This window comes from Pristis pectinata, chromosome 33 (assembly GCF_009764475.1).
Source record: "Pristis pectinata isolate sPriPec2 chromosome 33, sPriPec2.1.pri, whole genome shotgun sequence".
Classification (NCBI taxonomy): Eukaryota; Metazoa; Chordata; class Chondrichthyes; order Rhinopristiformes; family Pristidae; genus Pristis; species Pristis pectinata.
Window position 1 is genome coordinate 17807817 of NC_067437.1, and position 13338 is coordinate 17821154.

A 13338-nucleotide genomic window follows, 5' to 3' on the forward strand; every position below is an offset into this window, starting at 1 on the left:
CTGGTGGAGAAGCTGAGAGTCTCTTCAAGGTCCTAACACAATGAACTGCAGGGCGTGGACACTGTGGTTCCTGTCAGCCGGGAGTCGACAGGTTGTCCGTCAGCTGCTGTCTGAGAAAAGCTACCCTTGTGAGATGCTTGAGGGCCTAGACATTGATTTTCTTGTGGCAAAGGTTCTGTTGCTGCTGTTGTTTTGGGACAAGGCTGAAGGAGATAGCAGAGACCGACCATCTCTGTGCGGTGGGTGCTGGGCACATCCTTATGACATCTCGCTTGGGTAATAACAGAATCTAACGGATGTCAATGACTGGACTGGGGGTGTTGGCGTGAGTCTTGTTCTGGTCTTTCGGATGAAGCTGTTGATCATGATAAGACCTTGCTCTGTATTTTGAAGGTCAGCCTGTTAGAATTACTTTCCCCCACTCCATCTGCACCTTATCCAAGGGCTGTGTCTATTCCCAGCTTGGTGTTGACATGTCCAACGGGTCAGTTCATCTCCCTCTCCCTCATACCCCAAGTTCGGCATTGAAGTCCTCCTTGGTCTCATCTGTAGGTTCCAGGGTCAGGTGTAAGTACTGATGACTGGAGAGTGTTGGTTCCATGTTGAAGTTGTGGCATTCACAACGGTTACACCCAATGGCGTCTACCTGAGCCTGAATAGCTACGTCCTGTCCACATAAAGCAGGAAAAATCCAATGGCCCTGATTACCACCCAGACAGCTTACTCTGAATTATCTGAAGGCAACAGCAGATGTCATCAACATCAAACAGCACCAGCTCACCACTAAACTGATCACTTTGGGTTTCACCAAGACCACAGCCCCAGACCTGGTTGACATGCTGGTCCAAATATAGACTAAAATAGTTGGATTCCAGGGTGACAGCCGTTGACGCCATTGCAATACCTAACTCAGTGTGGAGTGGAGGAACCATGGTACAACTGAAGTTAGCAGGAATCAAGGGGAAATCTCTCCACATCGCATGAAGAAAACTGTTTGTGGTTGTTGGAGGTTAATCAGCTCAGCTCCAGGAGTTCCTCAGGACAGTGTCCTGGGCCCAACCAACTCCACCTGCTTCATCAAGGATCCATCATAAGGGACCTCCTTGTGATGGAACCTTCACCTCTCCAACACAAGGTCAGACGTGAGATGTTCACTGATGATGACTGTTCAAAGTTCACAACTCCTCAGTGATGCAGTTCATGTCCTCATGCAGCAACATCTGGATAAAATGGGCTGACAAGTGGAAATAACAAGTGGATTACATACGATGAGCGTTTGTCGACTCTTGGACTGTACTCACTGGAGTACAGAAGAATGAGAGGGGACCTCATAGAAACATTTAGAATGTTGAAAGGACTGGACAGAGTAGATGTGGCTAAGCTGTTTCCCATGGTGAGTGAGTCCAGGACCAGAGGGCACAATTTTAGAATTAGAGGGTACCAGTTTAAAATAGAGATGAGGAGAAATTTCTTTAGCCAGAGGGTAGTGAATTTATGGAATTCTTTGCCACGAACAGCTGTGGAGGTCCAATCATTGGAGGCATTTAAGGAGGAGATTGATAGGTTTCTAATTAGTCAAGGTATCAAGGGATATGAGGATAAGGCCAGAAATTGGGGCTAGATAGGAATAGTTTTAGTTTAGCTCATGGAGCAGACTCGATGGGCCAAATGGCCTACTTCTGCTCCCTTGTCTTGTGATCTTGTGATAACATTTGTACCTGACAAGTGCCAAGTAAGGATCATCTCCAACAAAAGAGAATCCAAACTGCTCCCCTTGACATTCGATGGAAGTACCATTGTTGAATCCCTCACCATCAACATGTTAGGAATCACCATCAACAACTGGAAATGTCTCTGAACCAGCCATACAAACACAGAGGCTGGGTCTTATGCAGTACGTGCACCTTCACTTAATTCCCCAAAGATTTCTCACATCAGGATGCTCCAATAACACATGACACCACCCAAGACAAAACAACCCACTTAATTGGCATCCTATTCGCCACCGGCACACCTTGGCATCAATGTGCGATATCTACAAACCGTACTCTAGCAACTTGCCACAGTTTCTTCGATGACACTGCCCATTCCCACAACCTGCACCACTGAGAAGACACCGGCAGCAGCTGCAGTGCAAATCTTCCTGTGAATCACACATCACCTTGACGTGCCTTTCCTTCACTGCATGTGGGTCTAAATCCTGGAACTCCTTATATAACACCACTGTGTAAATATCTTTCCCACAGATACAGCAGTGACTCACCACCACTTCTCAAGGGCAATTAGAGAGGGGCATGTTGATCTTGCCAGCATGGCACCTCATGAATAAATAAATAAAATGTAATATTACCCCTTTACAGACTCATGGTGATCAGAGAGGAGGCCAAAGATAAAAGGTTAGAAAACTGACCATCATTAATCCATCATGTTCCCATAAAATCCTCTCTATACACAAGTTAAAGTGTAACGTGCTGGCTCTTGATCAGCGAGCTGAGCTTGGAGATAACAGGTTCGACTGGTTTGTCTGAGAACAGATTGAGCTTGTGGCTATAAGAACCTGGCACTTACAGATAACACATGGGTTACAAGAAGTAAAGGCCAGCTACAAGGGGGCATGGCAGCCTGGTGCTACTTTACTGACTGAGCAAGTAGAGTTCTGGCCCATCTTTTCAGAGAAGAGTTCGAATCCCACCACAGCAGTTGGAGAGTTTAAATTCGATTAATCAAATGTCTGGAAACAAAGGTAGTCTCAGTAACAGTAACCCTGTAAGTATTTCATTGCCATAACATCCCATCTGTTTCACTAATCTACTGTTTTGACCCCATTCAGCTCACAGAGTCACCAATGTGGCTGGCTCTCCACAGCTCCCTTAGATCAGGAGGGATTAGTGTGCTAGCATTTCCAGGAAAAATGCATTTTGTGATTTAATAAATGTTAAGGTTTAATGAGACTCTGGTTCATCATAGGATCAGAGGTAAATGGCTGCCAGAACTCTTGGGGCAATCAGGAGCAACAAAAGGTCAGTGAAGAAGATTGAGCTGACCACACAAAGCCTGTGGTTGTACTAATTGCTTGTCATTAATTTAATGCCATGGAATTGAATAAGAATAACATTGCTGTTAGAAAGATATATTAAAATCTGTTGTTTACAACAACTTGGGCTAGAGTCATACTGACATTAATTCTGTTGATCCAGCAATCCTGTACAGTGTGACTAACGATGGAGAGAAATAAACCAGCAGATTCCTTAATGTTGTCCCATCAAAAACTCTGACAGTAAGCACATAAAGCAGGCACTAAATACAAACGTAACTCAGTTTGGTTTACGAATAAAACAAATTCTAATTTGTATAAACCAGCATAATGTACCTGTACGTCTTACACAGCACTAGTCGAGAATACACTGAGTCGAAGTCTCGCTCCACCTCCTTCCCAGCAGCCTAGGAGTGGGGTAAGAGCAGGACCAGGAAGGCAGTAGGCAAGGAGGGGAAGTAAAGAGTGGGGAAAATATAGGGGGATAGAGGAGGGGACAAAGAGAGGTGAAATTAGGTGAAAAGAATAAGGGGAGTGGGTAAGGAGGACAGAAGATGTGTGTGAGATTGTGAGGAAAGTGAGAGCGAGATAGAAAAAGGGGAAGGAAGAAGGGAAAAAGGAAATGAAAAGGTCACAGGAAAGAGAATAAGGAAGAGGAGGAAGGGGCAGAGAGAAAGAGAAGAAACAACACAAAATTAACGGCTGGTCACGATTTATTTATGTACAAAAGCAATGAGAAATAATTGCCAAATTGAACCGTTCAGAGTCCGGGCTGAGCCACCATTACCTCTTCAATAAAAAGCCAGGGATGACACGGGCCACCAAGGATGGATGGTTTCTTCAAACCCTGTTCAAATATTGCCTTGAGTGCCGGACAGAGTGATCCCCGCACCAAGTCTGTTATAGTTTCCGTTACTGAATCATCTCCGGCCATGGAATACTGCAAAGAGTACAAGATTTGGGACATGATGTTACAGCTGTAACACTGGTGAGACCGGACCTGGAGTACTGTGTGCATCTCTGGTCGCCACACTATAGGAAGGATGTGATTAAGCTGGAGAGGATGCAGAAAAGTTTCACAGGAATGTTGCTGGTCTGGAGGGCTTGAGTTATAAGGAGAGACTGGAAAGCACCTTGGTTGTCATGGACAAGTTGGGCTGACAGGCCTGTTTCTGTGCTGTATGATTCTACGACTTTATAACTCTCCAGCCTTGGCAATACTCTTATTAATCTCCTCTACGTTCTCTCCGTGCTCTCACATCCTTCCTGTAGTGCAGAGAGCAGAACTGCGGTATCAGTGGCCTAATTCGTGTTTTCCATGGTTCCAGAATGACCTCCCTACTCTTGTCATTATTGGCTGAGGCACAGAATACAAGTTTCCCATATCCCTTTCCTACCACCTTATCAACCTGCTCTGCAACCTTTAGTGATCTGTGGACACGCTCTCCAAAGTCCCTCTGTTCCTCTTCTCTTCCCAGTATCCAAACATTCTGTGTATTCCCTTGCCTCGTTGGCTCTCCCTGATTGCATTACCTCACGGACTGAATTCTGCTTGGCACCCCTATGCCCACTGAACCAGAGGCCTGATGTTGTCCTGTGGGCTAGGAATTTCTTCCTCACTGTCAAGGACACAGCTAATTTTGGCTTCAATGATAAACTCCTTAATTGTGACCCACACATTTAAGTCTAAATCACAACACAGTGAGAGACTGGCTTCTGCTCCCACTCTCCTGTTATTAACTCTGGTGTTCCCTCCATGGGCTAATCACACACAGCCTCACCCTCCAGTTCCTCTTCTGCCTGCTGTTGCTCAATGACGCTTATAGAGTCATAAAGTTATACAGCATAGTATGTTTGACTTGTCATAAACCTCACTGTGGAGAGCTGGTGAAGTTGTTCTCAGGAGTGGGTGAGACGGATGTGCATCCTGTGCACGTGGCTGCAGTTACTGCTGTGTGTAGGTGCCGGGCACACAGAACCACTCACTCCCAACTCACCTGTCCCAACAGTGAGCTCACCTCTTTACTACGCTCATCCAGGATCTCCACAAACTTTGCAGGAAACCAGCCTGTTGAAAGGAAAAGGTCAAAGACAAGTTAATTAGAAACAAACAGAACTCCCCACTCCCCCCTCAATCCACCGGTGAACTAGCGCCTGGCAGAAGAATTAACAAAAACTCTGTGTCTGTCTTCACTGAAGACACAAAACACCTACCAGAAAGATCAGTGAACTAAGATTTAAATGAGAATGGGGAACTGAGGGAAATTAGTGTTTGTCAAAAAGTACTAGAGGACATGCATTGAAGGTGAGAGGGGGAAAGTTTAAAGGAGATGTGTGGGGCAAGTTTTTAGTTTACACAGAGAGTGGTGGGTGCCTGGAACGGGCTGCCATGGGGACTGGTGGAAGCAGATACGAAGTGCCATTTAGGAGGCTGTTATATAGACACGCAGGGAGCAGAGGGATAATGGATCATGTATTGGTGGAAGGTACTTAGTTTAATTCAGCATTGTGTTTGGCGCAGACGTTGTGGACCGAAGGATCTGTTCCTGTGCTGTATTGCTCAATGTTCAATGTATGAGAGAAGATGGTGAGACAGAAAGCTGATAGATTGCAAGGATCTGATGACCTACTCCCCAGAGTTTTGGAAGACATGGGTATGGAGGTAGTAAAGAGTCTAGCTATCGTCTCAAAATTCCACACATTTTGGAATTGTTGGATGGGGAGTCAGAAATGGACAGGCAGATGAGGGGAGGGGGTGGGGAGAAAATGAGTGACAGGGAAGGGGTTGACTATCAGGCGAATGGGCAGGGTGTGTTGGGGGGGGGGGTGAGAATGGGCTCGCAGGAAGTTAGAGAAGACACAGGTCAAGGCTGAAAGAGAGTGTGGTCGTGAATGAGAGACCGAGGAGCAGGCAGGACAGAAAGGGAATGTTTGAAAGCTGGAGAGACACAGGAATGCGAGGAAGAGAAAGGGAAGCATTGTGTGAAGGCCTGTGTGTCTGCAGTCTGTGGGTTAGGAAACTATTGATGCTGATGCCAGCCAAGGGAGGTGGGTTGTGCATGACTGGGCACACAGCAAACTCTCAATCTGCTGAGAGAAGACAGTTTATTTAAAGAGTGAACAAAGTCAAACTTCTGACAGAACCTTTAGCAACTTCTCACATTAAAGGTAGGATAATTTCTCCAGAGAAGGAGCTCTGTGAGGAGGTACCCACATACAAATGCCACCAACTAGTGAAGAGGAGAGACAGAGAAGCAAATCAGCTGGGACATTGCAGAAATGTGCAGCAAATATCTCAGTGACTTTGGGGATTTCAGTTACCCCACTACAGATTGGAACAAAGGTTCGACTAAAGGACCACAAAGCAGAGGACTTTCTGAAATACATTCAGGAGAACTTCCTGGGGCTGTAAACGTTTCCAACTCAAGGAGGAAGGAGGATTTGTTGGATTGGTTCTGGGGACAGTTACAGGCTAATTCCTGGGATGAGGGTTGTACTATCAAGAGAGGCTGGACAGTTTGGGTTTCTATTCCTTGGAGTTTAGAACAATGAGGGATAAGGATGGGGGATTTCAGCTACGAGGTTAGGATCGGAGAGGGTGGGCTTGTTTTCCTTGGAACAAAGAAAGTTGAGAGTAGGGTTCAGATGATAGGATGTTGACCTGGAACATTAACTCTGTTCCTCTCTCCACAGATGTTGCTTCACCTGCCGGGTGTTTCCAGCACTGTTTTCATTTACGGTTGAGAGATTTGATGTAGGTAGTCTAGATCATGATTGGTTCAGGGGGGTGGGTGGAGACCAGTAGATTGTTCAAAGACCAGTGGGGCCGGGACTGGAGGCACAGATTTTAAGATTTTGAACAAAAGGGGATGTGACAAAAAACTTCCTCATGCAGTCAGTTGTTCAGATCTGGGATTGTGAGGGGAGCCCGTGGGGGAGTGGTAACTGGGATCCATGCTTTCTAAAGTGAATTAACATAAGAAATGGAAGCATAAGCAGGCTATTGGGCCCCTTGAGTTTATTCCGCCAGCCATCAAGACCATGGCTAACCTTTCATCTCAGCACCATTTTCCAGCACGGGTGTACAGGCACAGCATCTACAGTAAAGCGACTGGACTGTAGCAGTTCAGGAGGGAAGCACGTCAGCAGCTCCTTAACTTAATAAATGAAAAAACAACAAGATGCTGGAGGAACTCAGCAGGTCAGGCAGCATCCGTGGAGAAAAGCAGACGGTCAACATTTCGGGTCAGGACCCTCCTTCAGGGTTTCCTGAGAAAGGGTCCTGACCCGAAACGTTGACGGCCTGCTTTTCTCCACGGATGCTGCCTGACCTGCTGAGTTCCTCCAGCATCTTGTTGTTTTTTCATCTGGATTCCAGCATCTGCAGTCCTTTGTTTCTCTATTTAATAATTGCTGGTCATAGCAACATCCTGAAAAATGAATTTTAAAAATGAGAAAGAAGAATTTGAAGGGTGGTGGGGAAGAGGGGGGAACTGTTCTACCGGCACCTGCAGGGATCTGATGGACAAATAGACTCCTTCTGTGCCATAACGATTCAATGAAATGTTTGCGTATTCAGTGCTCAGTGCTACCACCTGCTGGGAAATTTCGGCATGTCAAGACCAACAATATCATCTCTATATGGCCAGACTGTACAAAGATGGGCAGGTGTCACCCCTGAGCCAGAATGACCCTTAATCTACCCAATTGAATTATCCAGGAGGCTGATCAGACCAAAGAGCAACATAGAGGCACTCACCTCGCAGACCGTTCAGCTCTCCCACCCAGCAATGCTCATCCTTCTGTGAGATAATCTGAAAGATCCAAGTGGTCACCTCAGTTATGTGGAAACAGAGGCCTCAAGATTCAACAACAAGAACACAACAGTGCAAACCTAAAACAAAGTGCATCGCAAGAACAACCCGTGTTTACAGAGCACACTATCAAAAACAAGTTGCTTCATATGAAGTCATACAGTCAGCAGGAACATCAGCTGCTTTAGTGTTACCCCTGGCTGTGGAATGGTATTGCTCCATCCATCCAATACATTTTACCAGTTGCTGAGGGAGGAATGTTGCTGGGAGAATGAAGAAGCCTGAACATCCAGATGTTCAATGCCTCAGCAAACAGAACTTCTGGATTGCGTATTTATCCTGGAGTTGGGCTTGAACCCACACAAACTTCAGATGGAGACGCAGGAAGCAGATGGACTGAGCCAAGCTGAGAAAATATTTCCGTCAATGCCTGAAGGGTGAGGGACTGTTCTCTTGGACTCTGAGACTTCCTCTCTGTGTGTTCCTTATCCCAGGCAGTGCCAGATACTGTTGAGTCATTACTAATGACAGCAGAAGTCCCCTTGGCATGTCACCACCCTATGCCACTTCTAGGGAACTATCAACTTGAACCCCTAGGTCTCTCTGTTCGTCAACATTATTTACTATTTAGTGCCCTACTATTTAGTGCATATGTCCCTACCCCTATTTGATTTGCTAATTTGGCATGTCCCCGCTGACCCCCACCAATTTTTATCGATGCACCATAGGAAGCATCCTATCTGGATGCACCACGGCTTGGTATGGCAACTACTCTGCCCACGACCACAAGAAACTGCAGAGAGTTGTGGACACAGCTCAGCACATTATGGAAACCAGCCTCCCCTCCACGGACATTGTCTACACTTTTCTTGCTGCCTCGGTAAAGCAGCCAGCATAATCAAAGACCGCACCCACCCTGGACATTCTCTCTTCTCCTCCTCCCATTGGGCAGAAGATACAAAAGCCTGAAAGCACGTACCACCAGGCTCAAGGACAGCTTCTATCCCACTGTTATAAGACTATTGAATGGTTCCCTAGTACAATAAGATGGACTCCTGACCTCACAATCTAGCTTGTTATGATCTTGCACCTTATTGTCTGCCTGCACTGCACTTTCTCTGTAACTGTAACACTATATTCTGCATTCTATCATTGTTTTACCTTGTACTACCTCAATGCACCGTTGTAATGAAATGATCTGTATGAACGGTATGCAAAACAAGTTTTTTGCTGTACCTCAGTACATGTGACAATAATAAACCAATTTACCAGAAGCCTCCATCAGAGAGCTCAAAGTATGCTCCAAAAAGGACCAGATGAAATCCCAATACTTTAAATTACACTTTATGTTTATAATTCCGAAACTTTTCCTCGAGGGACTGTAATCAATTATTATTAATAAAATTGCCCAGAGACATACACAACAGGGTACGACTGTAATTATGGGTGCCATGGATCTCCACATGGATTGAACTAACCAAATCAGCAACATGGCTGTTTGCAGCAAGAAATAGATCAGTTGGAGTGTTGGGCAGAGTGTTGATAGATGGAATTTAATCCTGATAAGTGTGAGGTGATATATTTTAGGAAGTCAAATAGGGGTAGGGATGAGGCCGCAGGGCAGGGCTGCAGGTAAAACTAAAACACAGGGTCCTAAGGCCCCCCTTCTTAAAATCCTCTTGTACAGTCTCTGAAAAATACAATTGAAGACTTCAGAGCAAAACTACAGTACCAGAGGGACATCAGGACTGTTGTGCACGCTGCCTCTCAGAGACATGGCTCACCCCCAGCACTCTGGACACAGCGCTCCAGCATGAGGACTTCACCATCCATGGCAGCATCAGGTAAAGGCAGAGGCGGTGGCATTTGCTTCGTGATTGCCTCATCGTGGTGCACGGACGTGGTGGTTCTGTCTCAGTCCTGCTCCCCTGACCTGGAACATCTGGCAGACAAGTGTTGTCCATTCTACCTGCCAAGGGAGTTCTCCGCCATCATCCTGGTAGCAATGAACATTCCACCACCCGGCAAATGTTAAACTGACACTGGAGGAGCTGAGCACCGTGATCAGCAGTCACGAGACAGCGCACCCTGATGCATTCCCGATCATCATGGGGGGACTTCAACCAGGCCAGCAGGCCAGCTCTGACAAACTACCACCAACATGTCACCTGCAGAACCAGAGGTGCCAACACACACGATCACTGCTACACTACCATTAAGAACGCTTACTGTGCCATCCTGCGCTAGCACTTTGGCAAGTCCGATCAACGGGCTGCACTTCTACTCCCAACATGTAGGCAGAGACTGAGGACCACAGCACCAGTGGTGAGGACCACGAAGGTCTGGACAAGGGAGGTGGAGGAGTGTTTACAGGACCGCCTTGAATCAGTGGACTGGACCACATTCAGGGATTCACCTTCGGATCTGAATGAATATTCAAATATTCAGATCAGAATGGAGGAATTTAAGTTAGAGGGATATGTGGGAGGAAGGGGTTAGATAGTCTTAGGTGTGGTTTGAAGGGTGGCACAACGTGGTGGGCCGAAGGGCCTGTATTGCGCCGTATTGTTCTACGGTTCTAATATGCCATGGCCGTCACCAACTTCATCAAGATCTGCGTGGATGAGTGCGTGACGCCAAGAACATATCGCGTTTTCCCAAACCAGAAGCCCTGGATGAACCAGGAGATTTGCAGTCTGCTGAGGGCTAGATCTGTGGTGTTCAAGACCAGTGATCCAGAACCCTACAAGAAGTCCAGGTACGAACTTCGGAAGGCCATTGTGAGAGCAAAAAGAAAATTCTGTGTGAAGTTAGAGACACAATTTGATGCATGAAAGCTGTGGCAGGGTTTGCTTGCCATTACTTCCTATAAGGCAAAACCTAACAGCATAAATGGCAGTGATGCTTCACTCCCCGATGAGCTCAACACTTTTGATGCACGCTTTGAAAGGGAGAATAACACTACACCTGTGCGAATCCCCACAGCATCTGATGACCCTGTGATCTTTGTCTCGGAGGCCGACATCAGAACATCCTTCAAGAGGGTGAACCCTCGCAAGGTGTCAGGCCCCGAAGGTGTACCTGGCCGGGTACTGAAAATCTGCGCCGACCAACTGACTGGAGTGTTCAAGGACATCTTCAACCTCTCACTGCTGCTGTCTGAGGTTCCCACCTGCTTCAAAAGGGCAGCAATCACACCGGTACCCATGAAGAGCAGGGTGAGCTCCCTCAACGACTATCACCCGGTAGCACTCACACCTACTGTGATGAAGTGCTTTGAGAGGTTGGTCATGGCTAGAATTAACTGGACCCACTGCAGTTTGCCTACTGCCACAACAGGTCTACAACAGACGCAATCTCACTGACTCTCCACTCGGGTTTGGAGCACCTAGACAACAGCAAAACAAACATCAGGCTGCTGTTCATCGATTACAGCTCAGCGTTCAACACCATTATCCCCTCAGTACATCATCAAGTTTCAAAACCTGGGCCTCTGCACCTCCCTCTGCAACTGGATCCTCGACTTCCTTATTGGGAGACCACAGTCAGTGCGGATCGATAGTAACATCTCCTCCTCACTGACAATCAACCCAGGCGCACCTCAAGGATGTGTGCTTAGTCCACTGCTCTACCCTCTCTCTACACTCATGACTGTGTGGCTAGGCACAGCTAAAATGCCATCTATAAATTTGCTGATGACACCACTGTTGTTAGCAGAATCTCAGGTGGCGTTGAGGAGGCGTACGGGAGTGAGATAGATGGGCTGGTTGAGTGGTGTCGCAACAACAACCTCACACTCAACGTCAGCAAGACCAAGGAATTGATTGTGGACTTCAGGAAGGGGAAGTCGGGAGAACACACACCAGTCTTCATTGAGGGGTCAGCGGTGGAAAAGGTGAGCAGCTTCAAGTTCCTGGACGTCAACATCTCAGAGGATCTATCCTGGGGCCAACACATTGATGCAATTACAAAGAAGGCACGCCAGCAGCTCTACTTTGTTAGGAATTTGAGGAGGTTTGGTATGTCACCAAAGACTCTTGCAAATTTCTACAAACATACGGTAGAGAGCATTCCGACTGGTTGCATCACCACCTGGTATGGAGGCTCCAATGTGCAGGATCGCAAGAGGCTGCAGAGGGTTGTAGACTCAGCCAGCTCCATCACGGGCACATCCCTCCACCCTATCGAGGACATCTTCAAGAGGTGGTGCCTCAAGAAGGCGGCATCCATCACTAAGGACCCTCAGCAACCAGGACATGCCCTCTTCTCGTTACTACCATCGGGGAGGAGGTACAGGAGCCTGAGGACCCACACTCAATGTTTCAGAAACAGCTTCTTCCCCTCCGCCATCAGATTTTTGAACGGTCCATGAACCCATGAACACTACCTCGTTATTCCTCTTTTGTGCAATTTATTTATTTTTGTAACTTACAGTAATTTTTATGTCTTAATGTCTTGCACTATACTGCTGCCGCAGAACAACACATTTCACCACATATGTCAGCAATAATAAACCCAATTCTGATTCTGTAATAAATAGTGGGACCCTAAGGAATGTTGCTGAACAGAGAGACCTAGGGATCCAAGTCCACAGTTCCCTAAAAGTGGCAACATAAGTTCATAGGGTGGTGAAGGTGGCATGTGGTATGCTTGCCTTCATAGGTCGGGGCATAGAATGCAAGAGCTGGAGCATTATATTGCAACTTGACAAAACTACTGTTAGGCCACACTTGGGAGTACTGTGTGCAGTTCTGGTCACCACACCGTAGGAAGGATGTGGTTGCACTGGAGAGAGTGCCAGAACAGGAGAGTCACCAGGACGTTGCCTGGATTGGGGGACGTTGCCTGGATTTGTCTACTATCAGTAAAATTATCCCTTTTAGGACCAGTTTTGAGTCTACACCCACATTGAGGAGCTCGAGGCATAGCTTGTCAAACTTCTCTGGAATAAGCTTGTTCAAAATGCCTCTGACTATCCTTATGGGGAGAAATTGGATAGGCTGGGTTCATTTTCCCTGGACCTGAAGCTGAGGGTCACCTGATAGAAGTATGTAAGATTATCGGAGGCATGGATGGGGTAAATAGTCAAATGTTTTTCCTCTGGTGGGGGTATCAAAAACAAGACAGCACAGTTTTAAAGTGAAAGCTCAATTTAATGGGGATCTTCGGGGTAAATCTTTAAAGAATATACAATGTGGTTGATATCTGGAACCCGCTACCAGAGGCAGTGGCAGAATCAGATACAGTTACCACATTTAAGAGGCATTTAGACACACTTGAATAAGGATGGCATAGAAGGTCCTAATGCAGGCAAACAGGATCACTGTAGATGGGCAGAAAGGTCAGCATGGATGTGGTGGGCTCTATGACTCAATTTGTTGAGACCAGACCCTCCTAGACTGGGAGCTGTGTAATGAGGAAGGAATAATAAATTATCTAACTCTGGGGGTTTCTCTTGGAGAAACACAACCATAACAAGAGAATTCTTCA

General features: G+C 46.6%; 1 protein-coding gene across 2 annotated transcripts in view; it reads right to left on the minus strand.

Annotated features, from left to right (window-relative positions):
* Window positions 1–13338, minus strand: part of sgsm3 (small G protein signaling modulator 3) — a 108000-nt gene that overhangs the window by 17744 nt on the left and 76918 nt on the right. For both annotated transcript variants that reach the window (XM_052043409.1, XM_052043410.1), the window contains exons 17-20: window positions 7794–7848; window positions 5053–5102; window positions 3822–3974; window positions 3371–3441 (exon numbers count right to left, since the gene is read on the minus strand). In XM_052043409.1, the coding sequence (XP_051899369.1) occupies window positions 3371–3441; window positions 3822–3974; window positions 5053–5102; window positions 7794–7848 (329 nt within the window). The remainder of the gene's footprint in view (window positions 1–3370; window positions 3442–3821; window positions 3975–5052; window positions 5103–7793; window positions 7849–13338) is intronic.